General features: G+C 45.9%; 1 protein-coding gene and 1 pseudogene across 1 annotated transcript in view; both read left to right on the top strand.

Moving 5' to 3' along the window:
- The window catches only part of LOC122544294 (arf-GAP with coiled-coil, ANK repeat and PH domain-containing protein 2), a 129,139-nt gene that overhangs the window by 38,417 nt on the left and 62,926 nt on the right, over nt 1-27,796 (top strand). Inside the window, exons 2-3 of the mRNA XM_043683385.2 lie at nt 18,258-18,315; nt 21,171-21,290. Coding sequence (XP_043539320.1) covers nt 18,258-18,315; nt 21,171-21,290 — 178 coding nt within the window. The remainder of the gene's footprint in view (nt 1-18,257; nt 18,316-21,170; nt 21,291-27,796) is intronic.
- On the top strand, nt 1,269-5,047 carry LOC148136867 (uncharacterized; annotated as a pseudogene).

Genomic DNA, 27,796 nt, shown 5'->3' with positions numbered 1-27,796 from the left:
CCTGAGAGCGAGGAAGGCTGAGGGGCAACATTATAAAGGTCATAGATAAGGTTTGAAACATTTCCCCCATGTCGAGGTGGAAATAATGGTGGGGTGGGGGTTGTGGGAGGATTTTCATGATAAGGAGCAGAACATTTAGAGAGGATCTGAGGAGAAAATGTTTCACCTAGAGGATAGTAAGTATTGGGAATTCACTGTAGATAGTGGTACTCATAGTGGTAGATGCAGGCACTCTCAAGATACTTAAAGTGTAGTTATGTGGGGAATTGATGAATGTCTGCTGATTTGCATGAACATGGTGGACAAATGGGTTTCTTTCCATGCTATAAAACTCTATGACTTCCTTCTATTAGCCTTTATAATTCCAAAGAGAACTGTCCCAACCTCTCCAGTCTATGCTCAACTAAAGTTTCTCATCTCTGGACCTATTCATGTCAATCTCTTTTCTAGTTTCTCCAATGCGTTCACATCCGTCATCCAGTGTGGTGCCCAGAACTGTATGCATTGCTCTGAATGAGATCCAACAAATGTCTTGTACATGTTTGGCATCACCTTCTTGCTCTAATACTCTAGCCCCTATTAATAAAGTTTGAAAGGCTGCGTGCTGTTTTAACTGCTCTTTACATCTACCACCTTCAATCATCTGTGCACATATGTACCTAGTCTCTCTAATCTTGCACCCTATTCAGAATTATGTTCCTTATTTTATATTTTCTGTTTATTTTCCTCCTACCAAATGATCGCCTTGCTCATCTCTGCATTGAATTTCATATGCCACCAGGAATGAAATCAACTTATCTATCCATCAACTTATCTATGTCCCTTTTGGTTTTCCTACTCCTGAAAACTTTAGTAAGTTAGTTAAATAGCTTTTTCCATTTTAGAAATCTCTGCTGGCTCTTCCTAATCAACCCACCTTTTCATTTGTAATGACTAGCTATATCCAGAATAATTCTTTCTAAAAATTTCCCAGACAGAGAAGTTAAACTGACTGGCTTATAATTGCTGGGCTTATCCTTACAATCAGTTCTGAAGAAGGGTTTGATATTTGAGATTTGCGATCTTTTGGAATGCTCTCCTGAGTCTAGGAAGAACTGAAATATTGTGGCCTGGGCCCCTGCAATTTCCATTCTCACTCCCTTCAATATCTGTGGCTGCATTTCATCTGGTCCAAATGCCTTGTCAACTTCAAATGCCAATAATACTTAAGTATCAACCTTATTCTTATCAATTTTATCAAAGTGATAAGATTTGCCTCAGTTTTCAAAATGGCCAAGGGATCATCTACCTCCTTGGTAAAGATAGGTAGAAAATATACATTTAATACCTCACCCATGTCCCCTTTTTGATAACTAATTAATCCTAATCTTTTGGATGTAGGTTTGCTCGCTGAACTGGAAGGTTCATTGCCAGACGTTTCATCAATCTACTAGGTAACACCCTCAAGCGGGCCTCAGGAGAAACACTGTACATGATTCCTGCTTTCTATGTATATGTTTGGGTTTCTTTGGGTTGATGATGTCATTTCCTGTGGTGATGCCATTTCCTGTTCATTTTCTCAAGGGGTGGTAGATGGGGTCTAACCAGTTGGAATGTATTGCTTCCAGGAATTCTCATGCATGTTTCTGTTTGGCTTGTCCTAAGATGGATGTGTCCTAAAATGAACCTTCCAGCTCAGCGAGCAAACCTACATCCAGAACCTCAACCTGAGCTACGAATCTTCTCAAAACTCGCTAAAATCCTAATATTTCTTTATATACATATATATTTATATATGATGCTTATGGAAGATTTTATCATTCTCCTTTATGTTGGCTGCCAGTCTTTTCTCATAATTCCTCTTTGCTTCTGTAATAGGCCTTTTCACCTCCCTTTAAATCTTCTGCATTCCTCATTTCTCAATTATATTTTCTACTAGACACCCATCATAAGTAAACATTTTCTTCTCTACAACAATTTCTATCCCTTTTGTCATTCAGGAAACTTGGATTTGTTTGACTTTCCCTTTGGAAGGAATATACTTTAACCGTACTCAAATAATTTCCTCTTTGAGGATGGTCCATTGCTCAGTTACAGTTTATCCCGCCAACTTTTCATTCCAGTCTATCCAGCCCAGCTCTGTTCTTGCCCCATTAAAGTCAGTCTATTGCCAATGAATGTTTCTAATTTCGCATTGACCACTGTATTTCCACATTATAATCCTAAACCTTACAATACAATAATCACTGTCTCCTAAATGTTCCCCAACTGACACTTGATCTAGGGTGTAGATTTGCTCGCTGAGCTGTAGGTTTGATATCCAGACGTTTAATTACCTGGCTAGGTAACATCATCAGTGGCGACCTCCAAGTGAAGTGAAGCTGTTGTCTCCTGTTTTCTATTTATAACTTTCTCCTGGATGGGGTTCCTGGGGTTTGTGGTGATGTCATTTCCTGTTCGTTTTCTGAGGAGTTGATAGATGGCATCTAGATCTATGTGCTTGTTTATGGCGTAGTGGTTGGAGTGCATTTCTGGACGTCACAGTAGAAAGAAAGGACAAGGGAGAATTACAAACCAGAAAACCGACAAACACTGACCAAATACTCAACTACACCAGCAACCATCCCAACACACACAAATGAAGCTGTATCAGAACACTATTTCAACGAGCCACCACACACTGCAGCACAGACAAACTTCGAAAAACAGAGGAGAACCACCTATACGACGTATTCAAGAAGAACGGATACTCAAAAAATACAGTGCCCAGATTCCTCAAGAACAAACCATGACAAGCAGACAAAACACAGCCAGAAACCCTAACCACCTTACCATACATCAAAGAAGTTTCAGAAATGACAGCCAGACTACTGAGACCCCTCGGAATCCTAGTAGCACACAAACCCACCAACACTCTCAAACAAAAACTAACAAACTTAAAAGACCCAGTACAACCCATGGACAAAGCCAACGTCATTTACAAAATTCCATGCAAGGACTGCCACAAACACTACATAGGACAAACAGGAAGAAAGTTAGCCACCAGGATACACGAGCACCAGCTAGCCACAAAAAGACACGACCCTCTCTCCCTCGTAGCCCTACACACGGATGAAAAAAATCACCATTTCGACTGGGACAACACATCTATCCTGGGACAGGCTAAGCAAAGACATGCCAGAGAATTCCTCGAGGCCTGGCACTCCAACCACAACGCCATAAACAAACACATAGATCTAGATGCCATCTATCAGCCCCTCAGAAAACAAACAGGAAATGACATCGCCACAAACCCCAGGAACCACATCCAGGAGAAAGATATAAATAGAAAGCAGGAGACAACAGCTCCGCTTCACTTGGAGGTCGCCACTGATGATGTTACCTAGCCAGGTAATGAAACGTCTGGATATCAAACCTACAGCTCAGCGAGCAAACCTACACCCTAAACCTCAACCTGAGCTACAAACCTTCACAAACCTTGTGACACTTGATCTACTTAGCCTATCTCATTTCCAAGAACCAGGTCTAGACACGTGCTGGATATGGATTGGATGTATACTCCTGTGGGAAATTCTCCTGTACACGAACTAGGAATATTTGCCCATTGTTTGCCCTTTAATTACCACTATCACAGTCTGTATTTGAATAATGAAATTGCCTCATTTTAACTATATAACGTTGGCATATTAGATTAGATTAGATTACTTACAGTGTGGAAACAGGCCCTTCGGCCCAACAAGTCCACACCGACCCGCCGAAGCGTAACCCACCCATACCGCTACATTTACCCCTTTACCTAATACTATGGGAAATTTAGCATGGCCAATTCACCTGACTTGCACATCTTTGGACTGTGGGAGGAAACCGGAGCCCCCGGAGGAAACCCACGCAGACACGGGGAGAACGTGCAAACTCCACACAGTCAGTCGCCTGAGTCGGGAATTGAACCCGGGTCTCTGGCGCTGCGAGGCAGCAGTGCTAACCACTGTGCCACCGTGCCGCCCACTATTCTGTGCAATTTCCCTGCAGATTTGTTCCTCTACTAGTTGATATCAATAGACTTCACAGAGGAATATAAATGCTCTCTTTTTCTTCCTTAGCTCTTGTCAAATTGATTCTGTCCTTGAACCCTCTGAGTTATCCTCTTTTTCCAACATTGAAATGTTCTCCCTAAACAATAGAGCCATCCCATCTCCTTTCCTCCCTTTTCTCCCTTACCTACACCTCAAAAGGTCAGGAAAAAGTGTTCCTTTTGAAATCCTTGCTTAACATTCATTATATTTTTCATTTCTAAATGTTGTTCTATTGGAGTCATAGAGATGTACAGCACGGAAACAGACCCTTCGGTCCAACTCATCCATGTCGACCAGATATTCTGAATTAATCTAGTCCCATTTGCCAGCACTTGGCCCATAACCCTCTAAACCCTTCCTATTCATATACCCAGATGTATTTAAATGTTGCAAATGTACCAGCCTTCACCACTTCCTCTGGCAACTCAGTCCATACACGCACCACCCTCTGTGTGAAAAAGTTGCCCCTTAGGTCCCTTTTATATCTTTCCCCTCTCACCCTAAATATATGCCCTCTAGTTCCGGACACCCCCATCCTAGGGAAAAGTAGGAATTCCTTAAGTAGGTCGTTCTTCATCAGAACTGCTTTGAGAAGGAATTCCACTATTTTACCTACTAATGACATTAAACTGATTGGTCTATCATTTTAGAGTGGTGCTGGAAAAGCACAGCAGGTCAGGCAGCATCCGAGGAGCAGGAAAATCGACGTTTCTGGCAAAAGCCCTGCTCCACTATTCAATCTGATTGTGTTTGATTATGGTTATTCAATGCCTTTTACCCATAATACCTTCATAACCCTTTAAGCCATTGGTAAGCGATAGTCTGTCAACCTTAACTTTAAAAACCTACTCAAAACTGACCTTCCACAGCTCCCTAGAGTAGAGAATTCCAAAGATTTACAACTCTAAGTGATAACATTTCTCCTCATTTGGTCCCAAATACAGTGGAACTTCGATTATCCGAACGACACGGGCAAGGAGTGTTTTGTCGGATAATCGAATGCCAGATAGTACAGTTTAGCGATTTTGCTGGATAATCCAAAATTCGGATAATCGAATTCCAGATAATCGTAGTTCCTCTGTACTACTCCCTTCTTTTAAAAAAAATCATGCCTCAAGTTTTCCAATCAGGAGAAACATCTGTATTCACCCTGTCTATCCCTTTAAGCATTTTTGGAGGTTTCAATGAAATCATCTCTCACTCTTCAAAACCCAAGAGAACACAGGCTTTGTTTGTCTCCTCTCTCTTTATAGGACAGTCCTACTATCCTGGGAATGAGTCTGCTGGGCCTTTGAGACAACCCAGATTCTGTTGGTGGAACTCAGGTGATCTGGCAACATCAATGCGTAGAAAACAGAGTTAATGTTTCAAGACCTGTGACTCTTCTTCAAAGCAGTTCTGATGAAGAATCACCGAACCCGAAACATTAACTCTGCTTTCTTTCCACAGATGTTGGCAGATCTACTGAGTTTCACCGGTTACACTTTTATTATAGATCTCCAGCATCCACCATTCTTCATGTTGCTCTGGTGAGTTTCTGTCGAACTCCCTCTTTTACAAATGCTCTCCTGAGGTAAGCATACCAGAATTGCACAGTCCTCCAGGTGCGGTCTAACCAAGCTTCTAGAGAATTGAACCACTCCCATACTCGACATCTCTTGCAATAAAGGCAAACATTCCATTGGACTTCTTAATAGTTTGCTGCAACCTGCCATGTATTTCCCCACTCACTAAGTCTCTTCAAATACTTGTAAAACTGCTTCACATCATCTTCATGATGCTGTTTAGCTCGGTTTCATTTGTAAACATTGGTCACCACATCCAAGTCATGAATATATATTGTGAACAGCTGGGGCCCGAGCACTACTTGAACAAATGCATCAAAAAGTTCAAGAACAGCTTTGTCCTTGATCTTATTAGATTGCTGAATGGACCTCTCTAATTTCAATCTAACGTTGATCTTGCTTTGTGCACCTCCTGTGTAGCTGTAACACTGTATGCCTCCCTCTGTCTAAGCACCCTATGATCTGTAAGTCCCTGTTTGCTATGATCTGCCTGTACTGCTCGCAAAACAAAACTTTTCACCGTACTTAGGTACATGTGACAATAATAAATCAAATCAAGCCAAGACCCATGTATTCCTACTCTGTTTTCTGTTTGTCAGCCAATCCTTATTCTATGCCAGTACATCATCTGTCATCCGATGAGCTTTAGTTTAACTAATTTTCTGTGGGGGACTTTATTAAAAGATTTCTGAAAATCTAGGTATACTACTGTTTATCACTTTTTTTTAAGTCAAATCCTCAAAAAATTCCAAATTTGTCAAACGCGATTTTACATTTGCAAATCCATTTTGACTATGTCCAACAGATCATTTTTATCCAAGTGTCCATTTAGCATGATAGATACAGAACGTAGAACATTACAGCGCAGTACAGGTCCTTCGGCCAGTGATGTTGTGCTGACCTGTGGAATCAATCTGAAGCCTATCTAACCTACACTTTACATTTTCATCCATATGTTTATCCAATTACCATTTAAATGCCCTGAAAGTTGCTAAGTCTACTACTGTTTCAGGCAGTGCATTCCACGTCCCTACTACTCTCTGAGTAAAGAAACTACCTCTGACATCTGTCCTATATCCATCACCTGTCAATTTAAAGCTATGTCCCCTCATGCTAACCATCATCATCCAAGGAAAAAGGCTCTCACTATCCACCCTACCTAACCCTCTGATTACCTTATATGTCTCAATTAAGTCACCTCTCAATCTTCTTTTCTCTAACAAAAACAGCCTCAAGTCCCTCAGCCTTTTCTCATAAGACCTTCCCTCTACACCAGGCAACATCCCGGTAAATCTCCACTGAACCCTTTCCAAAGCTTCCACATCCTTTCTATAATGCAGCGATCAGAACTGCATGCAATATTCCAAGTGTGGCCACACCAGAGTTTTGTACAGCTGCAGTATGACCTCGTGGTTCCGAAACTCAATCCTTCTACCAATAAAAGCTAATACACCGCACACCTTCTTAACAAACCTATCAACCTGGGTGGCAACTTACAGGGATCTATGTATATTGTCACCAAGATCTCTCTGCTCATTCACACCACCAAGAACCTTACCATTAGCCCAGCACTCTTTATTCTTGTTGCTCCTTCCAAGTGAATCACCTCACACTTTTCCACATTAAACTCCATTTGCCACCTCTCAGCCCAGCTCTGCAGCTTATCTATTTCCCTCTGTAACCTGCAACATCCTTCAGCACTATCCACAACTCTACCAACCTTAGTGTCACCCACAAATTTATTAGCCCATCCTTCTACACCCTCATCCAGGTCATTTATAAATATGACAAACAGCAGTGGCCCCAAAACAGGTCCTTGCGGTACCCTAGTAACTGAACTCCAGGATGAATATTTCCCATCAATCACCATCCTCTGTCTTCTTTCAGCTCGCCAATTTCTGATCCAAACTGCTCAATCACCCTCAATCCTATGCCTCTGTATTTTGTGCAATAGCCTACTGTGGGGAACCTTATCAAATACCTTACTGAAATCCATATACACCACATCAACCGCTTTACCCTCATCCATCTGTTTGGCCACCTTCTCAAAGAACTCAATAAGGTTTGTGAGGCACGACCTACCCTTCACAAAACCGTGTTGACTATCCCTATTCAACTTATTTCTCTCTGGATGATTATAAGTCCTATCTCTTATAACCTTTTCCAAAGTTTTACCCACAATCTAAGTAAGGCTCATTGGTCTATAATTACCAGAGTTGTCTCTACTCCCCTTCTTGAACAGATATTTGCTATCCTCCAGTCTTCTGGCACTATTCCTGTAGACAATGACAACATAAAGATCAAAGCCAAAGGCTCTGCAATCTCCTCACTGGCTTCCCAGAGAATCCTAGAATAAATCCCATCTGACCCAGGGTTATTTATCTATTTTCGCACTTCCCAAAATTGCTAACACCACCTCCTTGTGAACCTCAATCCCATCTGTCTCGTCGCCTGTAACTCAGTATTCTCCTTGACAACATTGTCTTTTTCCAGTGTGAATGCTGTTGAAAATATTCATTTTGCACTTCCCCGTCTCCTCAGACTCCACGCACAACTTCCCACCACTGTCCTTGATTGGCCCTCATCTTCCTCTAGCCATTCTTTTATGCCTGATATAGCTACAGAAAGCTTTAGGGTTTTCCTTGATCCTACCTGCCAACGACTTCTCATGTCTCCTTGTGGCTCTTCTTAGCTCTCTCTTTAGATCTTGCCTGGTTAATTTGTAACTTTCAAAGCCCTGAAGGTTAGGTTCTAGCATTTTCCCTGCTCCTGATTTAAGGCTGACATATCAGCAGTTCCCGGTTTTCTTTCTTAGTCCTTTCTCAAGTAATGGGTGACGTTTGTTCTCTTCCAATCTGCAAGGATCATTCCCAAATCTAAGAAATTTGGGAAGATGATCACAAATGCAACAACTAGCTGTGTAGCTGCCTCCTTCAACACTGTGGGATGTACACTAGCAGGTCCAGTGATATGATCTTTTCGCCCCACTAATTTCTCCAGTGCAATGTTCTTACTAATCTCCTTCAAATCCTTACTCTTCCCAGTCACTTGACTATCTAGTTCTGGGAGATTTCTTGTGTCTTCCTCAGTGAAAACATAACAAAATAACAATTTAACTTTTCCGCTATTTCTCCATTCCCATATTACAATTCTTCTGACTCTGCCTGCACCAGACCTACATTTTAGCTGAATACTTCTTTTTTTACATACTTATAGAAGCCTTTCCAGTCCATTTTTATGTTTTTGCTAATTTACATTACATTCATATTCTACTCTTCCTTTCCTTATCAGTTTCTTCGTCTTCCTTTAGCTTCCCAATTGCTTACAGTAATATAATTGTCAGGTTAGAACTTGGTATTCATCTAATATAACGGTGTTGTAAAGCAGGCTGTTCTTGACTTTGCTCTGTCTTCATTTAGTATCTTGAATCAAACAACAGGTGATTTAGGATAGCATGGTGGATCAGTGGTTAGCACTGTTGCCTCACAGCATCAGGGACCCAGGTTCGATTCCCACCTCGGGTGACTGTCTGTGTGGAGTTTGTACATTTTCCCCGTGTCTGCGTGGGTTTCCTCCGCGTGCTCTGGTTTCCTCCCGCAGTCCAAAGATGTGCAGGTTAGGGTGAATTGGCCATGCTCAATTGCCCATAGTGTTAGATGCATTAGTCAGAGGGGAATGGCTCTGTGAATTATTCTTCAGAGGGTCGGTATGGGCTTGTTGGGCTGAAGGGCCTGTTTCCACACTGTAGGGAATCTAATCTAAACTCGTGGATTTAGGCATGAAATCATGCAAAAAGTGACTCCCCAAAAACTCCCACCCACCACCTTACCACTTTAAAGCCTTTGCCCCCTTGTTCCTTCTAAATATATTTTCAGTGAAGGCGTGAGAGCCAGTCCTGACAGTGTAGCTCCATCATGTCTCAGACTGTTGCTAATGCCAATTAAACGGACTTTCAGTGACTAGCTCTCCATTGTGACTGTCCTCCATGCAATATTATTCCTTGATCTCATAGGTCATGAGTACATTGTAACTGTTGGGTAGACTCCATGTCTATGGGGCCTCCTCGAAAGGTGTGTCTAAATTCTGTATAATATTGTCCAGACATTCTTCTGACTCCCTTTGGAGAGCAGGGCGTCCAATTCAAGTCACGTGGTGGCCCTGATCTGACATCTTGGTACTTGGGGTGAATCGTATTTACAAATGGTGGACTCACAGGAGGGAGAAACTGTGACGATATTTTGCTCATTACTCGCACATACAACAGTGTAAAATAAATTTATGGATGCAATACCTCGTGGGTCATTATGGCTTATGGCTATTCCGGGTGACTGCCTGAAATCAGCAATGGATCATATTCGGAAAAAAAAAAGACACCTGTTTCAGAACCTTTCAGTAAAGTGTGCAGAAAAATAATGTGCAGTGTAAGCAGAAAAAGTGTTTGGCCAGAACAGAATGCCTTTGCGTGTGGGGGGAATCAGTGTCCTAAGAACAGGTACAACATCTGGTACAAAAGAATAGAATATCCTTTATTGTCACATGTGGTGTGTGCAGAAGTAGAGGAACACAATGAAACATTTTTACAATGGTTGCCTCTAATGGAGCCATCTTAGGGACAACCACTCAGGTACAAATCTTGGATACAAAGAGGAATAAAGGAAAGAAAAGGAAAAGTATTACATACAGTGCCTAAAAAAAGTTAGAATTAAGATAGTTATAACATAGATTAAGGATTGACATTACAGTCCAGTAAAGAGTTTCAAATGACAACAGTTCAGCATGTAGCCTGACCACACATGCCAGGCACTGTTCCACTCTGCTCCAGACTCCAATCTGCTCCTCAGCAGGTCGCATTCCCATTAATCTGCTCCGGGTCTCATTCCCATTACACTGCTCCGGGTCTCATTCCCATTACTCTGCTCCGGGTCTCATTCCCATCACTCTGCTCCGGGTCTCATTCCCCTCACACTGCTCCGGGTCTCATTCCCCTCACTCTGCTCCGGGTCTCATTCCCCTCACACTGCTCCGGGTCTCATTCCCCTCACACTGCTCCGGGTCTCATTCCCATTACTCTGCTCCGGGTCTCATTCCCCTCACACTGCTCCGGGTCTCATTCCCATTACTCTGCTCCGGGTCTCATTCCCATTACTCTGCTCCGGGTCTCATTCCCCTCGCACTGCTCCGGATCTAATTCCCATCACACTGCTCCGGGTCTCATTCCCATCACACTGTTCCGGGTCTCATTCTCATCACTCTGCTCCGGGTCTCAATCCCCTCGCACTGATCCCAGTATAATTCCCGTCACTCTGCTCCAGGTCATTCCCCTCACACTGCTCCGGGTCTCACTCCCCTCACACTGCTCCGGGTCTCATTCCCCTCACACTGCTCCGGGTCTCATTCCCCTCACTCTGCTCCGGGTCTCATTTCCCTCACACTGCTCCGGGTCTCATTCCCCTCACTCTGCTCCGGGTCTCATTCCCCTCACTCTGCTCCGGGTCTCATTCCCCTCACACTGCTCCGGGTCTCATTCCCCTCACGCTGCTCCGGGTCTCATTCCCCTCACGCTGCTCCGGGTCTCATTCCCCTCACGCTGCTCCGGGTCTCATTCCCCTCACGCTGCTCCGGGTCTCATTCCCCTCACGCTGCTCCGGGTCTCATTCCCCTCACGCTGCTCCGGGTCTCATTCCCCTCACACTGCTCCGGGTCTCATTCCCCTCACACTGCTCCGGGTCTCATTCCCCTCACTCTGCTCCGGGTCTCATTCCCCTCACTCTGCTCCGGGTCTCATTCCCCTCGCACTGCTCCGCATCTCATTCCCCTCGCACTGCTCCGCGTCTCATTCCCATCACTCTGCTCCGGGTCTCATTCCCCATACTGCTCCGGGTCTCATTCCCCTCACACTGCTCCGGGTCTCATTCCCCTCACTCTGCTCCGGGTCTCATTCCCCTCACACTGCTCCGGGTCTCATTCCCCTCACTCTGCTCCGGGTCTCATTCCCCTCACTCTGCTCCGGGTCTCATTCCCCTCACACTGCTCCGGGTCTCATTCCCCTCACACTGCTCCGGGTCTCATTCCCCTCACTCTGCTCCGGGTCTCATTCCCCTCACACTGCTCCGGGTCTCATTCCCCTCACTCTGCTCCGGGTCTCATTCCCCTCACTCTGCTCCGGGTCTCATTCCCCTCACACTGCTCCGGGTCTCATTCCCCTCACGCTGCTCCGGGTCTCATTCCCCTCACGCTGCTCCGGGTCTCATTCCCCTCACGCTGCTCCGGGTCTCATTCCCCTCACGCTGCTCCGGGTCTCATTCCCCTCACGCTGCTCCGGGTCTCACTCCCCTCACTCTGCTCTGGGTCTCATTCCCCACAGACTGCTCCGGGTCTCATTCCCCACAGACTGCTCCGGGTCTCATTCCCCTCACTCTGCTCCGGGTCTCATTCCCCTCACTCTGCTCCGGGTCTCATTCCCCTCGCACTGCTCCGCATCTCATTCCCCTCGCACTGCTCCGCGTCTCATTCCCATCACTCTGCTCCGGGTCTCATTCCCCATACTGCTCCGGGTCTCATTCCCATTACTCTGCTCCGGGTCTCATTCCCATGACTCTGCTCCGGGTCTCATTCCCCTCGCACTGCTCCGGGTCTAATTCCCATCACACTGCTCCGGGTCTCATTCCCATCACACTGTTCCCAGTATCATTCCCCTCAAACTGCTCCGGGTCTCATTCCCCTCACACTGCTCCGGGTCTCATTCTCATCACTCTGCTCCGGGTCTCAATCCCCTCGCACTGATCCCAGTATAATTCCCATCACTCTGCTCCAGGTCATTCCCCTCACACTGCTCCGGGTCTCACTCCCCTCACTCTGCTCCGGGTCTCACTCCCCTCACTCTGCTCCGGGTCTCATTCCCCTCACTCTGCTCCGGGTCTCATTCCCCTCACTCTGCTCCGGGTCTCATTCCCCTCACTCTGCTCCGGGTCTCATTCCCCTCACTCTGCTCCGGGTCTCATTCCCCTCACGCTGCTCCGGGTCTCATTCCCCTCACGCTGCTCCGGGTCTCATTCCCCTCACGCTGCTCCGGGTCTCACTCCCCTCACTCTGCTCTGGGTCTCATTCCCCACAGACTGCTCCGGGTCTCATTCCCCTCACTCTGCTCCGGGTCTCATTCCCCTCACTCTGCTCCGGGTCTCATTCCCCTCACTCTGCTCCGGGTCTCATTCCCCTCACTCTGCTCCGGGTCTCATTCCCCTCACGCTGCTCCGGGTCTCACTCCCCTCACTCTGCTCTGGGTCTCATTCCCCTCACTCTGCTCCGGGTCTCATTCCCCTCACTCTGCTCCGGGTCTCATTCCCCTCAAGCTGCTCCGGGTTTCATTCCCCTCACACTGCTCCGCGACTCATTCTCATCACTCTGCTCCGGGTCTCATTCCCCTCACTCTGCTCCGGGTCTCATTCCCCTCACTCTGCTCCGGGTCTCATTCCCCTCGCACTGCTCCGCATCTCATTCCCCTCGCACTGCTCCGCGTCTCATTCCCATCACTCTGCTCCGGGTCTCATTCCCCATCCTGCTCCGCGTCTCATTCCCATCACTCTGTTCCGGGTCTCATTCCCCATACTGCTCCGGGTCTCATTCCCATCACTCTACTCCGGGTCTCATTCCCCTCTCACTGCTCCGCGTCTGCTTTAAAACAGAGAAATGAAAGCACAAGCAAATGTGCAGCAGAGGAGTCCTGGGTGGGGAGCCCTACTCTGCTAGGAGAAAGTGAGGACTGCAGATGCTGGAGATCAGAGCTGAAAAATGTGTTGCTGGAAAAGCGCAGCAGGTCAGGCAGCATCCAAGGAGCAGGAGAATCGACGTTTCGGGCATGAGCCCTTCTTCAGGAATGAGGAAAGTGTGTCCAGCAGGCTAAGATAAAAGGTAGGGAGGAGGGACTTGGGGGAGGGGCGTTGGAAATGCGATAGGTGGAAGGAGGTTAAGGTGAGGGTGATAGGCTGGAGTGGTGTGGTGGCAGAGAGGTCAGGAAGAAGATTGCAGGTTAGGAAGGCGGTGCTGAGTTTGAGTGTTGGGACTGAGACAAGGTGGGGGGAGGGGAAATGAGGAAACTGGAGAAATCTGAGTTCATCCCTTGTGGTTGGAGGGTTCCTAGGCGGAAGATGAGGCGCTCTTCCTCCAGCCGTTGTGTTGCTATGGTCTGGTGATGGAGGAGTCCAAGGACCTGCATGTCCTTGGTGGAGTGGGAGGGAAGTTAAAGTGTTCAGCCACGGGGTGGTTGTGTTGGTTGGGCAAGGTGTCCCAGAGGTGTTCTCTGAAACGTTCCGCAAGTAGGCGGCCCGTCTCCCCAATATAGAGGAGGCCACATCAGGTGCAGTGGATGCAGTAAATGATGTGTGTGGAGGTGCAGGTGAATTTGTGGTGGATATGGAAGGATCCCTTGGGGCCTTGGAGTGAAGTAAGGTGGGAGGTGTGGGCGCAGGTTTTGCATTTCTTGCGGTTGCAGGGGAAGGTGCCGGGAGTGGAGGTTGGGTGGGTGGGGGGTGTGTGGACCTGACGAGGGAGTCATGGAGGGAATGGTCTTTCGGAATGCTGATAGGGGAGGGGAGGGAAATATATCCCTGGTGGTAGGGTCCGTTTGGAGGTGGTGGAAATAACGACGGATGATACAATGTTTCCGGAGGTTGGTGGGGTGGTAGGTGAGAACCAGTGGGGTTCTGTCCTGGTGGCAATTGGAGGGGCAGGGCTCAAGGGCAGAGGAGCGGGAAGTGGAGGAGATGCAGTGGAGAGCATCGTCGACCACGTCTGGGGGGAAATTGCGGTCTTTGAAGAAGGAGGCCATCTGGGTTGTTCGGTATTGGAACTGGTCCTCCTGGGAGCAGATGCGGCAGAGGCGAAGGAATTGGGAATATGGGATGGCGTTTTTACAGGGGGCAGGGTGGGAGGAGGTGTAGTCTAGGTAGCTGTGGGAGTCGGTCGGTTTATAGTAAATGTCCGTGTTGATTCGGTCGCCCGAGATAGAAATGGAGAAGTCTAAGAAGGGGAGGGAGGAGTCTGAGATGGCCCAGGTAAATTTGAGATCGGGGTGGAAGGTGTTAGTAAAGTGGATGAACTGTTCAACTTCCTCGTGGGAGCACGAGGCAGCGCCGATACAGTCATCGATGTGGCGGAGGAAAAGGTGGGGGGTGGTGCCAGTGTAGCTGTGGAAAATGGACTGTTCCACACATCCTACGAAAAGGCAGGCATAGCTGGGGCCCATGCGGGTGCCCATGGCTACTCCTTTGGTTTGGAGGAAGTGGGAGGATTGGAAAGAGAGGTTGTTCAGGGTGAGGACCAGTTCAGTCAGTCGAAGGAGGGTGTCAGTGGAAGGGTACTGGTTGGTACGGCAGGAAAGGAAGAAGCGGAGGGCTTTGAGGAGTCCTTAGTGATGGGGGATGGAGGTGTACAGGGACTGGATGTCCATGGAGAAAATAAGGCGTTGGGGACAGGGGAAGCGAAAGTCATGGAGGAGGTGGAGGGGGTGGGTGGTGTCCTGAACGTAGGTGGGGAGTTCTTGGATTAAGGGGGACAGGACCGTGTCGAGGTATGCAGAGAGGAGTTCGGTGGGGCAGGAGCAGGCTGAGACAATGGGTCGGCCGGGGCAGTCAGGTTTGTGGATTTTGGGCAGGAGGTAGAAACGGGCAGTGCAGGGTGGTGGGTCTATGAGGTTGGAGGCGGTGGATGGGAGATCCCCTGAGGTGATGAGGTTCTGGATGGTCTGGGAGATGATGGTTTGGTGGTGGGAGGTGGGGTCATGGTCAAGGGGGCAGTAGGAGGAGGTGTCCGCAAGCTGGCGTTTAGCCTCAGCGGTGTAAAGGTCAGTGCGCCAAACTACCACCGCGCCTCCCTTGTCTGCCGGTTTGATAGTGAGGTTGGAGTGGAGGGCTGCACGTTCCGAGGGTGAAAGGTTGGAGTGGGTGAGAGGGGTGGAGAAGTTGAGGCGGTTAATGTCGCGGCGGCAGTTGGCTATGAAGAGATCGAGGTCAGGTAAGAGGCCAGCACAGGGTGTCCAGGGGTGTGTTGGAATCGTGAGAAGGGGTCGTCAGAGGGTAGGCGAGAATCCTGGTTGAAGAAGTGGCGCGGAGGCGAAGGCGGCTGAAGAATTGTTCGATGTCACGCCGCGTACTGAACTCGTTGATCCGAGAGCGAAGGGGAATGAAGGTGAGGCCTCTGCCGAGGACTGATCTTTCATCTTCAGAGAGGGGTAGTTCTGGAGGGATGGTGAAAACACGGCAGGGCTGGGAGCTAGAACCTGGTGTGGGGCTGGAGCTGGGAGTGGGGGCGGGGTTAGGTGTGGGGGCGGGGACGGAGATCGGAGTGGGGGCGGAGACACGTGCGGCGTGGTCGTTGTGCAGGTGAGTGATGTCACTGGGGGCGGAAGTGGCTGCGGCGACGGCAGAAACTGTGTTGTTCCCGATAGCCATGGACCCCGCGGAGGTCGCAAATCTGTTGGCAATGGTCTTCCTGGCAAAGCTCCCAGTAAAGGCGTATTCCAGTGAAGGAGAAAGATTTTCAGACCTGGTGCTACAATGCCACTGAAAAGGAAGGGGTTTTACCAAGGAAGTTTAACGAAAGCATTAAAGTGACAGAAAAATTATACAATGTTGTTACGATTAGTGCTAAACCAAAAAATAAGCTAAGTCCTTAAAAATAAACTGAAGACAACCAAAAAATAATAAAGAGGAGTACGTAAACTTTAAGGGTACGCTTGCAAGTAATATTATGACAGATAGCAAGAGCTTCGTTAAATTAATAAATTGGAATAGAAGCCGAGTGAACATAGGCTCCTTAAAAAATAAGATTTGGGAAATCTTAAAATCCCTACAGTGTGGAAACAGGCCCTTTGGCCCAACAAGTCCACACAACCCTCTGAAGAGTCTCCCGTCAAACTCATTACCCTATGTTTACCCCTGACTAATGCACCTTGCCTACACATCCCTGAACACTATGTGCAATTTAGCACGGCCAATTCACCTAACCTGAGCATCTTTGGACTGTGGGAGGAAACCGGAGCACCCGGAGGAAACCCACGCAGACACAGGGAGAATGTGCAAACTCCACACAGACAGTCGCCTAAGGCTGGGATTGAACCAGGTCCCTGGTGCCGTGAGGCAGCAGTGTAACCACTGAGACACCGTGCTGCGCGTAATAATGAGGAACCAGGAAATGGCAGAGGGATTGAGGAAATACTTTGCGTGGGTCTTTACAATAGAGGACATTACAGCATCCCAACATCATTAAATATTCAAGGGGCAAATAGAGAGGATATAAACACAATAATTGGAGAAAACATGCTAAAGAAACTAATGGGACTATAACTGATAAGACCCTGATGGGATGCAAACTAGGATATTAAAAGAAGTAGCTTGTGTTATGGACCAGGCCAGACCCCTCAAAATGTTTCAAGAAAGTGGCCCAGGCCCTAACTTTGCTAGTTGTTTTAAGCAGGTTTAAAGTGGATATTCCAGAAGAGAATCAGTTTTAAACAAAACAGAAGTTATTCCTGAATGAAATACAAATAATAGAAAACAGAATACCGAATAACAATCTCTCCGAAAACCCAACAGATCATTCCAACTTCATGATGCTGTTCCAAATACTTGCAACAATCCCATAAAGACCCCTTGGCACCAAAGGTAAGTTCAAGCACAGGGTCTTACAGGAAAGATGTCAAGGAGAGAGAGTACAAGCCTGGTCCTGCTTCTTTGGGTCCAGCAGCTTTTTCCAGATTACAGCTAACAACCAAGCCAAACCAGGGAAAAGCTGAGCTGGGAGAACTGGCCACTCCCCTTTCATTGTACAAGTGTTCTTTTATTAAAACTTGAAAGCCTTCTGACTGAGGCAGTATCTGTTAGCGATAATCAAGTTGGCCCTAAAACCCTTCCACCCCAGACTTCTTCGACCTCTCTGAAAAAAAAAGCCAAGGATAACATGACCTTGTTAAAGGAGCAGCTTGATCACACTAGAGACACTGGATGCACTGGTAGGAAATTTCCAGGATGCCTTAGATTCTGGGTAAGTCTCAGAGGATTGTAAACTTGCCAATGTAACACCTTTATTGAAAAGGTGAAGGAGACAAAAACAGATAACTATAAGCCAAGTAGTTTAATGTCTGTTATTGGGTAAATTTTCGAGTCTGTTAGAAAGGATGTAATAGCAGAGTATTTAGAAATACATTCTATGATCAAGCAGAGTCAGCATGTCTTTGTGCAGGGGAAAACGTGCCTCACAAATGAACTAGAATTCTTTGAGGAGGTAACAAGCAGGAGTGACAAAGACAAAATAGTGGATGGAATATATTTGGCTGTTCAAAAGACATTTGATAAGGTGCCACACATTAGGCTACTTCATAAGATGGTTCATGGTGCTGGCGGTAATACATTAGCATGGATTGTATTACTATTAGAAGACAGAGAGTTGGGATAAGGGGGACATTTTCAGGATGACAACCTGAAACCAGTGGTGTGCCACAGGAATTGAGGATTATCCGATCAGCAATGATTTCATTGAATGGTGGAAACGGCATGAGGGGCTGATTGGCCTACGTTTGCTCCTCTCGCGGTTTATATTCAGAAGCAACACTTTGTTCAGTATTTAACCAATTCAATCTCTCTTCCAGAGCTTCAATTGAAGGAGTAGAGACTGAGGTGACAGAGCTTGAAGTCAAACTTGAGAAGGTGAGTGCCATAAGCAATGATTAGTGAGAGGTGAAGGTGAGATTGGAGTGGTTTTCCATTTGCGTATGAATCCAACCTTCCTCCATTTTGATCCAAACTGAGAACCAGAACCCGTCTTTTAGTACTGATGAATTAATAAACATTCTACCTGGTAGGAAGGAATACACCAATGAGGAGGATTCCTGGTTCCAGTCCCATTTCAGTATCACTCACGATGATCTATTCCAAGACAATGGTGGTTTTATAGTAGGTAATATTATATACCCCTACAGCCCTTTTTCAGAAGTATTTTGATCCCAACTGATCCTAATACTGGACAAATTCCAGAATGAAAACTGGTTTCGTAGCCCATAGGTTTTATTTTTTACAATATATTTAGCTAATCATTGCAAAACGGTGATGAGAAATTAAAGCTTTTTATCTTGAAATCATCAGGACCAGGATTCAAAAAGCAGACTTAATGAGACACACCATTTTATACAACATGAAAAGAGAATGCTGATTGGTTAGACCATCCTTAGCATGGAGAGGCAGCTAAACAGTTGCCCGTCAGTCTTAATTTTCAAACCAGGTTAGAGACAAAAAAAAACCCCCCACAGACGCTGGAATCCAAAGTTAAAAATCACACAACACCAGGTTTATTTGGAAGCACTAGCTTACAAGCGCTCTCTCATATGCTCACACACACACCTTCTCACAGATTTTTACACTCACACTCACACATACACACACTCTTTCACAGACACACATACCCTCGCTGCACACACACACACACAGGCACACATACAGTGTTTGTGGGGTGAAGTTGTACTTGCAGAATTACATATTACTTTGCTCAAAAACTGCATGAATCCTTGTAAAATTCTGTAAATCCCATTTTTAGATTAGATCAGTCTGACCATTGTGGCACAGTCTTACACAGGGCACCTCACACCTTCAATGCATTATCTGGGCTGACATGACACCTATCGTTAAAGTTTATTTGAGAATTTAACTTTTAAAAATGTTTTGCAATTTACACATGAAAGAACTGAAACCAACATGTTTATTCTAAAAGATGAGAGACTTAACAAATAATCCAGGTCTTTTTCAATGTACAATTTCAGTTACATCACACTGTAAACTCTTGCTATAAATTCTGTGTCTTACGATCTTATACTCCACAACCACCTGATGAAGGAGCAGCGCTCTGAAAGCTAGTGCTTCCAAATAAACCTGTTGGACTATAACCTGGTGTTGTGTGATTTTTAACTTTGTGCATCCCAGTCCAACACCAGCACCTCCAAATCCTGGAATCCAAAGCAGACAAGCAGGAGGCTGGAAGAACACAGCAAGCCAGGCAGCATCAGGAAGTGGAGAAGTTAATGTTTCAAGTGTAACCCTTCTTCAGGACTGGGGGTGGTGGGGATGCACGGAGCTGCCGATAAAGAGGGGGAGAGGGGGAGGGTTTTGGGTGGGGAGAGGGGCAGAGTGGTGAGGTAATGATAGGTGAACACAGGGAGGGGGGGGGTTCGACCTGGTTGGTGGCTAGAAGGAAAGGTGAGTGAGTGGAATTGAAGGGAGGGGAGGGGTTGGGAAGGGAGTTCGGTGATGGGAAAGGAGGTTATTTGAAATTGGAGAACTCCAGGCTGTAGGCTGCCCAGGCGGAAGATGAGGTGTTGTTCCTCCAATTTGCGGTCTGATTTGCTGTGGCACTGGAGGAAGCCAAGGATGGTCATGTTGGAGAGAGAGTGGGAAGGGGAATTGAAATGGCTGGTGACAGGAGCTTGGCTGAGATACTAGGTGAAACATGCCCTTAACTGATGTTTGGTCTCAGCAATATAGAGAAGACCACATTAGGAGCATCGGATGCAGTAAATCAGGTTGGAGGAGAGGCAGGTGAACCTCTGTCTCACCTGGAAGGACTGTCTGGGGCCCTGGATAAGGTGAGGGGGGTGGTGGTCTACTAGCAGGTTTTACATCTTTTCTGGTTGCAGGGGAAGGTACCTGGGGTTTTGGGGGTGGGGGGGTGATGTTGGTAAGGAGAGTGGTGCGAACCAAGGACTGTCAATGGGAGCAATCTTTGCGGAAGGCAGCAAGGGGAAGATGTTCTTGGTGATGGGATCTAGCTGGAATTGGTGGAAATGTTTAAACATGATCCGTTGCATGCAGAGCCTGGTGGGGTGGGAGGTGAGGACAAGAGGGTCCCTGTCTTTATTATGTTTGGAGGAGGAGGTGTTTAGAGCAGTGGAACGGGGAATGGAGAAGATGCGGTGGAGGGCTGTCTAGATTTCAGGGGTGGGGGGATGCACATTGTTCAAAACAATCTCGCACGTTTCCCTCCCTTTTCATGATCTCTTCGTTACTGTCACTGGCAAGCTAATACGGATGGATATCCACTCTAAACCCACAGACTCCCATAACAACCTGGAACAGACCTCCATCGACACAGTACCCTGCAAGACCTCCATCTGTTTTCCCAATTCCTCCGTTTCCATCACATCTGCTCGTACGAGGAGACATTCCACTTCCCAACATTCCAGAGGACCACCTATTTTGAACAATGTGCTGCTGATTAATGATCTTCAACTGGTTTTCATTATAGCTATTAGCACAGTCCTGATGATTTAAGAAATAATTTCCAATAGAAGAATCACTGCTCATGCCCAGAAATGCCTCCGCTGGCTTAGGGGAGGGAGGCCCACATGCACACTGCCTCCCTTCCCTGTTACTATTCAGACCCTTGAAGCAATTGGTGAAAGGCTATCTTATCACCAGCAATCGTTGGACATTCCCAAACGGAAACAAATTGATCCGGTCTGCTCCTATATAACATTCCCATGTGATGTAGTTAGTTTGTGGCCCTCTTGTTGCAGCTGGTGAAGATATGCAATGCCACGCTTGAAGCTGGTCGAATATACAGCACTAATGCCAGGCAATTTGTGAACGGAATCCGAGAACTGTCTGGACATTGCAAAAACGATGAGATGATGAGCGTAAGTAGATCTCTGTGTGCATCAATTTTAAAATCCTTTGAGTAGGGACTGGGTGGTTTCACTCATTCTGAAAAGATGTGAGAGTGTGTATGCCTGCATGCAGGCACGAGTGTGTTGCATGCATGTCAATCTGCATGTCTGCAGAATCCCTACACAACTGGTTGGGTCCATATTTCCAATAGCCAGTGCCCTTAATTGGGCCACTGGGATCCAAGGTATAAAGTGTAATAGAAGCGAGTTCCATATTTATAGGGTGAGAGCAAACTGTGAACCTTCTGCATTGGATATACTTTGGGATAATGCAAAGGTGGGGATCTAATCACCAATGTGAACCCACACCCAAAAAAATGTGAGATGTAGGATGTGGTCTTGCAAATCATTGGAATATTTTGAAAATCCAGAGTGAGAAGCCATTCAGTCCACCGATTCCATTTTATCCAATTATGAAATCGAATGATGGATGCTCAGTAACTGGGTATGAAAGATATCGTAGATGGATTGCTATCACCTTCACTTTGGTATCATAGACATTGTTACACACAACGAGCCCCAATTGTAGGTCTGTCTCTTTTGAGATCCAGAGCTGATCCCCATCCAAGTCTATATAACATCATCCCATTGGATGGTGTATAATGCACCCCACAGAACTAGCCCATTCAGATCCTAACACATTCTGCAATAGATTTTCTCCAATTATATTCATGCCTATGCCAGATTACTCTCTGAAGAGCATAATATTTTGTACTGTTAATCATTGCAAAAGAAAAAAACTCCCTAACCTTCTAAATCTGTAACCTGAATCCTTTATAAACTTAAGAGTCACAGAGTCATAGAGATGTACATCACGGAAACAAGCCCTTCGGTCCAACCCGTCCATGCCGACCAGATATCCCAACCCAATCTAGTCCCACCTGCCAGCACCCGGCCCATATCCCTCCAAACCCTTCTTATTTATATACCCATCCAGATGCCTTTTAAATGTTGCAATTGTACCAGCCTCCACCACTTCCTCTGGCAGCTCATCCCGTACACATACCACCTCTGCATAAAAAAGTTGCCCCTTAGGTCTCTTTTATATCTTTCCCTTCTCACCCTAAACCTGGGCCCTCTAGTTCTGGACTCCCTCAACCCAGGGAAAAGACCTTGTCTATTTATCTTATCTATGTCCCTTATGATTTTATAAACCTCTATAAAGTCAACCCTCAGCCTCTGATGCTCCAGGGAAAACAGCCCCAGCCTGTTCAGCCTCTCCCTATAGCTCAAATCTTCCAACCCTGTCAACATCCTTGTAAATCTTTTCTTAACACTTTCAGATTACAGATTACAGATTAGATTACAGTGTGGAAACAGGCCCTTCGGCCCAACAAGTCCACACCGACCCGCCGAAGCGAAACCCACCCATACCCCTACATTTACCCCTTATCTAACACTACGGGCAATTTAGCATGGCCAATTCACCTGACCCTGCACATCTTTGGATTGTGGGAGGAAACCGGAGCACCCGGAGGAAACCCACGCAGACACGGGGAGAACGTGCAAACTCCACACAGTCAGTCGCCTGAGGCGGGAAACTTTCAAGTTTCACAACATCCTTCTGATAGGAAGGAGGCCAAAATTGCATGGAATATTCCAAATGTGGCCTAACCAATGTCCTGTACAGCGCAACATGACCTCCCAACTCCTGTACTCAATGCTCTGACCAATAAAGGAAAGCATACCAAACGCCTTCTTCACTATCCTATCTACCTGTGACTCCACTTTCAAGGAGCTATCAACCTGCACTCCAAGGTGTCTTTTGTTCAGCAACACTCCCTTCACACTTTGTTTTAAAATCAGTACACAATTTACATTAATATAGAAACTTTAAACCCGAAAACGCATCCTGAGGATCTTCATACAAAAATAGATGCAAAGCAAAAGAAGGAGATAGCAATGGATTAAAACCCGGATTTCTATAATATTTTTCACATTTTTAATGCCAAAATGTGTTTTTAAAAGAGTACAGCTACCGATAAAAATAATGTAAATTCAGTGCTATCAGGTAAAGTATTGTGTAGGACACACCGAATGTCACATCTGTGGAGTGTCGGGGAAACTCGAAACAGAGAGAGAGAGAGATGTAACAAGAAGTGTTAACCAGGGGTTTGACTATCTCTGCCACCTTAGCAGAAAGGCACCTTTCGCCATTCTTTATTTTGTATTTTGCCCTTCTAGGGACATACAAAATCAGGATTAAAAACTGACTGACTGTAACCTTGATCTGCCTTTATTAAGGAGTGAGCATGTGCCGGTGAAGGGAGGCGTTCTTGTGAACTGAGGGCGCACGTGTTCTATCCTATTTAGGCACTAATACACTATGATGGTCACCACTGAAGAACCACTTAATTAATCACCCCTGCATTGCAGGTAAAAATAATCTTACTCACTGACTACTTGAAGCCAACTGGCTAGCAAGTTGGTCAAAAGGAAACAGGACAAAAAAGATTCCTTTTCTCTCAATGCTCCCAGGTGACCACTGCCAAAGGAAACAGGTCAAAACAGACTTCAAATAACCTACAGAGGCTGAGAATCCAGAAATAGATTATTCTAACTATCAACATTACAATATCTACTCTTCATAGACAACCTAGAAAGATGTATGTTTTAACAGAGTCAATGTCTAGGGCGGCTACTGAAGACTACAGGATAAAAAAAGAGGAATTTATTAAGACTTACCCACCCTGTGGAAGGAATGGGAGTCAGTCAGGGAGCATAACAAACCTGGTTATGGCTCTGACTACAGCTGTGAATCCCTGTATCAGCCTTCCTGAGAGTGTGAATTACAGGAAGGACAAATTCCAGAGAGTTATCAGGATTTTGTATCCAAAGAGAGAATGGCCATGTTTCTCTAGGGTGAGGTAAGCTTGCCTGGTGTGATATTGGGAAATATCGGGTCTAGCCAAACTTCAGTGCAGTTCTGACCGGATAGTGCAATAAGTATAAAGATGCCAGGAACAGGGATTGAAGAAGGAGACATGCCAATCTCTTTGCAGGTGCATCTGGAGTGCGAGCTTATGTCAAGGCCAGTGACCATTGGAGTTATCCCCAGTTTGCCTTCGGATGCGATTGACCAATCCTTGGCAATGACCTGGTGGGATAAAAAGGGATAGCATTCCTATTCGTCAGTGAGAAAACCGTGGGGGTCAGGGAGCTTGCATCAGACACGCATTTCTCTGACTATGCAGGCATGTGGTCTAGGGTCAAACAACGTTAGCCAGTGGAGGCTGACATACAGCTGTGAACAGAACACTCTCCAGTTTGGATATCTGAAACCTTTATCCTGAGTCTAGAAGATCCCAAGGAATTAAACCAACAAGTTGATCCACAATTTAAACATTTTAGTTCTGACTGTGCAGGCTGAAGCTGAGGCAGAAGCCTCCCTGAGTGGTATTATATTGAAATGAATCGGTGGGAGGAACTGGAAAGCCCCTCAAATTTCTGCAAATCAGGAATGATCAGAGATCTACCACTTAATGGTACCGTCCAGGTACAGCAGGAAATATTGCAGCATGTTCATGAAATCCCAATGGCTGGGTATGTTGGTATACATAAACCGTGAACCCAAATCAGCCAGTAATTTATTGGCCACAGCTCCATAATAATATTGTAACATTTTCCAGAGCTTGGAAATACCAACCTGTAATAAGAGCTTCCCATACGATCCTGCTGTCAGATTAAAGGAAGACATTCAACAATGTGTTGGTGGACTAAGTGGGACTCTTGCCCAAAACAAGGAGGCCACCAGTACCTCACTGCCATAGAATCCCTACAGTGTGAGAACAAGTCTTTCAACCCAACAAGTTCACACTAACCCTCTGAAGAGTAACCCACCTCAATCCATTCCCCTAACCTATATTTATCCCTGACTAATGCAATCCAGCATATCCAATTCAGCTAAACTGCATGTTGTTGGACTGTGGGAAGAAACTGGAGCACCCAGAGGAAACCCACGCAGAGAACGTGCAAACTCCACACACACAGTCACCCAAGGCTGGAATCGAACGCGGGTCCCTGGCGCTGTGAGGCAGCAGTGCTAACCACTGAGCCACCGTGCCACCATCATGGATGTGGCCACCCCATTCCCTGGAAGCTGTTCCCCTCAGAATCACATCTGCCAAACCAGTGGTGAGGAAAGTTTTCAACTGCCCACCAACATTCCTGTTGGATCAGAGCTTGCATTTCCAAAATACTCTAGTGGAAGTCTTCAATATGCCATCTGTCAGGGGCACCAGATCATAAAACTGCAATGAGTAACCCCATGAGTGGGATAAAGACGTGGATATTCACTCATTCACCATCAGGATTTCACCAACTTAATCCATTGGTTTTACTCCATTGGAACCAATTTAAAAGCACCAACTGCAAAGACCTCTGGAGTGGTTTTCTGAACAGAAGAAGAAAGTTTCCATGTTAATCAACACAGCAGAGTTTGGAAAGTAACCCTATGAAGTGGCCAAAGAACATTCAAATCTCCCAAACCATCATGGAACAAAAGACAAACAAACATGCCAAGGCGTGAACATTTCAGCCAGGAACCTTCGTGCTAATGTTCCCACCAATATTGGGTGAATCTTAAAGGCCTGGTTCAGCGATTTATCCAGAATGGCCCAGAAGCTTTGGGAAGTAAATTATCTGACTTTGACCCCAGGTCAGAAAGAAAGGCAATAGCTGTGTCATATCAACATGCTAAATCTGCCACTGCTCAGAAGGAGGAAGGGTGCCATCTGTCCCATTGTCACCAACTGAAGGACAGGGTAACAACAGTGAATTGAAGGGCCACATTGAACCCCATACTACCTAGCTAATCAATACAGAAGTACAAGCAAATTTGGACTCCTTGTTCATCCACCTATATGCAGAACAGAGAGCAGACTTAATGAAGCAACTCATCAGGCTGTCCTATCCTGGCTTTATGTCATGTGGATGTGGGAAATGTCCCTCCCAAAGGACAACATCCCTATTGGCCAGACCCAGAAAAGCTTAGGCCCAGGTTTGGGAGATTAACTACATGCACAAACTTCCAGAGCTAAGCAGCAGTAGATGCAGCTCGGAAACTTGTGCTCACTCCCAAGCCAGACAGCTCCATATGTTTCTGTACTGATTACTAAAGTCAATGCAGTGACCAGATCCAATTCTGATCTGATACCCCATCTGGAAGAGTACATAGGCATGGTTGGTAAAGCAGCCTACAAGGTAGATTTACTCAAGGTATACTGATGGGTTCCACAGATTGCCCATGCACATTATATCTCCACTTTAGTAACCCTGGATGGGTTATGCCATGGTCCAAAAAAAGACTCTGAAATGCACCAACTGCCTTTCAAAGGCTGATGATTCACATAATGGGAGGCTTATCTAATTGTGTTGTGTATCTAGACAATCGCCTGGTGTACAAGACTTGAGAAATACACTTAAAGCAATTGGAAGTCCTTTTATAGAAAATACAGTCAGCTGTCCTAATGGTTAACCTCAGAAAGAGCTGTTTCACTAGACCCCAAGTGACCCATTTGGGACAAAGTGGGTCACGATGAGTCCTGTCCTGAGCTGCAGTTGCATAATTCATTATTCCCTGTGGATTCTTGTGTATGTTTGTCCCAAATGTCAGCACAGTAGCTGACAGACCTACCAAAGAAAAATTCAAAGATAGGATAGAATTAGAAATTCCAAACTGGTTTTGAAAATGAGCGAGTTTTGAGAAGATTTGTAGCTCAGGTTGAGGTTCTGGATGTAGGTTTGTTCACTGAGCTGGAAAGTTCATTTTCAGACGTTTTATCACCATACTAGGTAATATCTTCAGTGAGCCTCTGAATGAAGCACTGGTGGTGTAGCCCGCTTTCTATTTATATGTTTGAGTTTCCTCGGGTTGGTGATGTCATTTCCTGTGGTGACATCAATTCCTACGATGGTATCATTTCCTGTTCTTCTTCTCAGGGGATGGTAAATGGGATCCAAGTCAAAGTGTTTGTTGATGGAGTTCCAGTTAGAATGCCATGCTTCTAGGAATTCTCATGTGTCTCTGTTTGGCTTGTCCTAGGATGGATGTATTGTCCCAGTCGAAGTGGTGTCCTTCCTCATCCATATGTATGGATACTAGTGAGAGTGGGTCATGTCGTTTTGTGGCTAGTTGATGTTCACGTATCCTGGTTTTGAAAATCTTTAGGCCATTTTAATAAATGTGCTTGTGCTTCTGTCTCCAAACTTTATCCGAGTATTTGAAATTGCCATCGATGCAAGTGAAACCGGGGTATCAAAATGATGAATCCAGAATAGAGAGATCCAGCAGATATTTCTCCAAAAAAACTAAATGAGCATCAGAAACCGTACTCCACAGTTGATGAGGAAATCCTTGGTTTAATACAGGCTGTCAAGACAGTTTGGGTTTTAAGTCAAAGTGGGTACAGAGAGACTATAATCTTGTCCATAGCCCATTAACATTTGTGGAGAACTCCAACTGTGTCGTTGAATGT

Source organism: Chiloscyllium plagiosum, unplaced genomic scaffold, assembly GCF_037043375.1.
Source record: "Chiloscyllium plagiosum isolate Xiang-an unplaced genomic scaffold, Cpla_swu_hap1 HiC_scaffold_44, whole genome shotgun sequence".
NCBI classification, from domain to species: Eukaryota; Metazoa; Chordata; class Chondrichthyes; order Orectolobiformes; family Hemiscylliidae; genus Chiloscyllium; species Chiloscyllium plagiosum.
The sequence above is the reverse complement of the archived record's forward strand: the minus strand, read 5'-3'. Positions and strand labels throughout refer to the sequence as shown.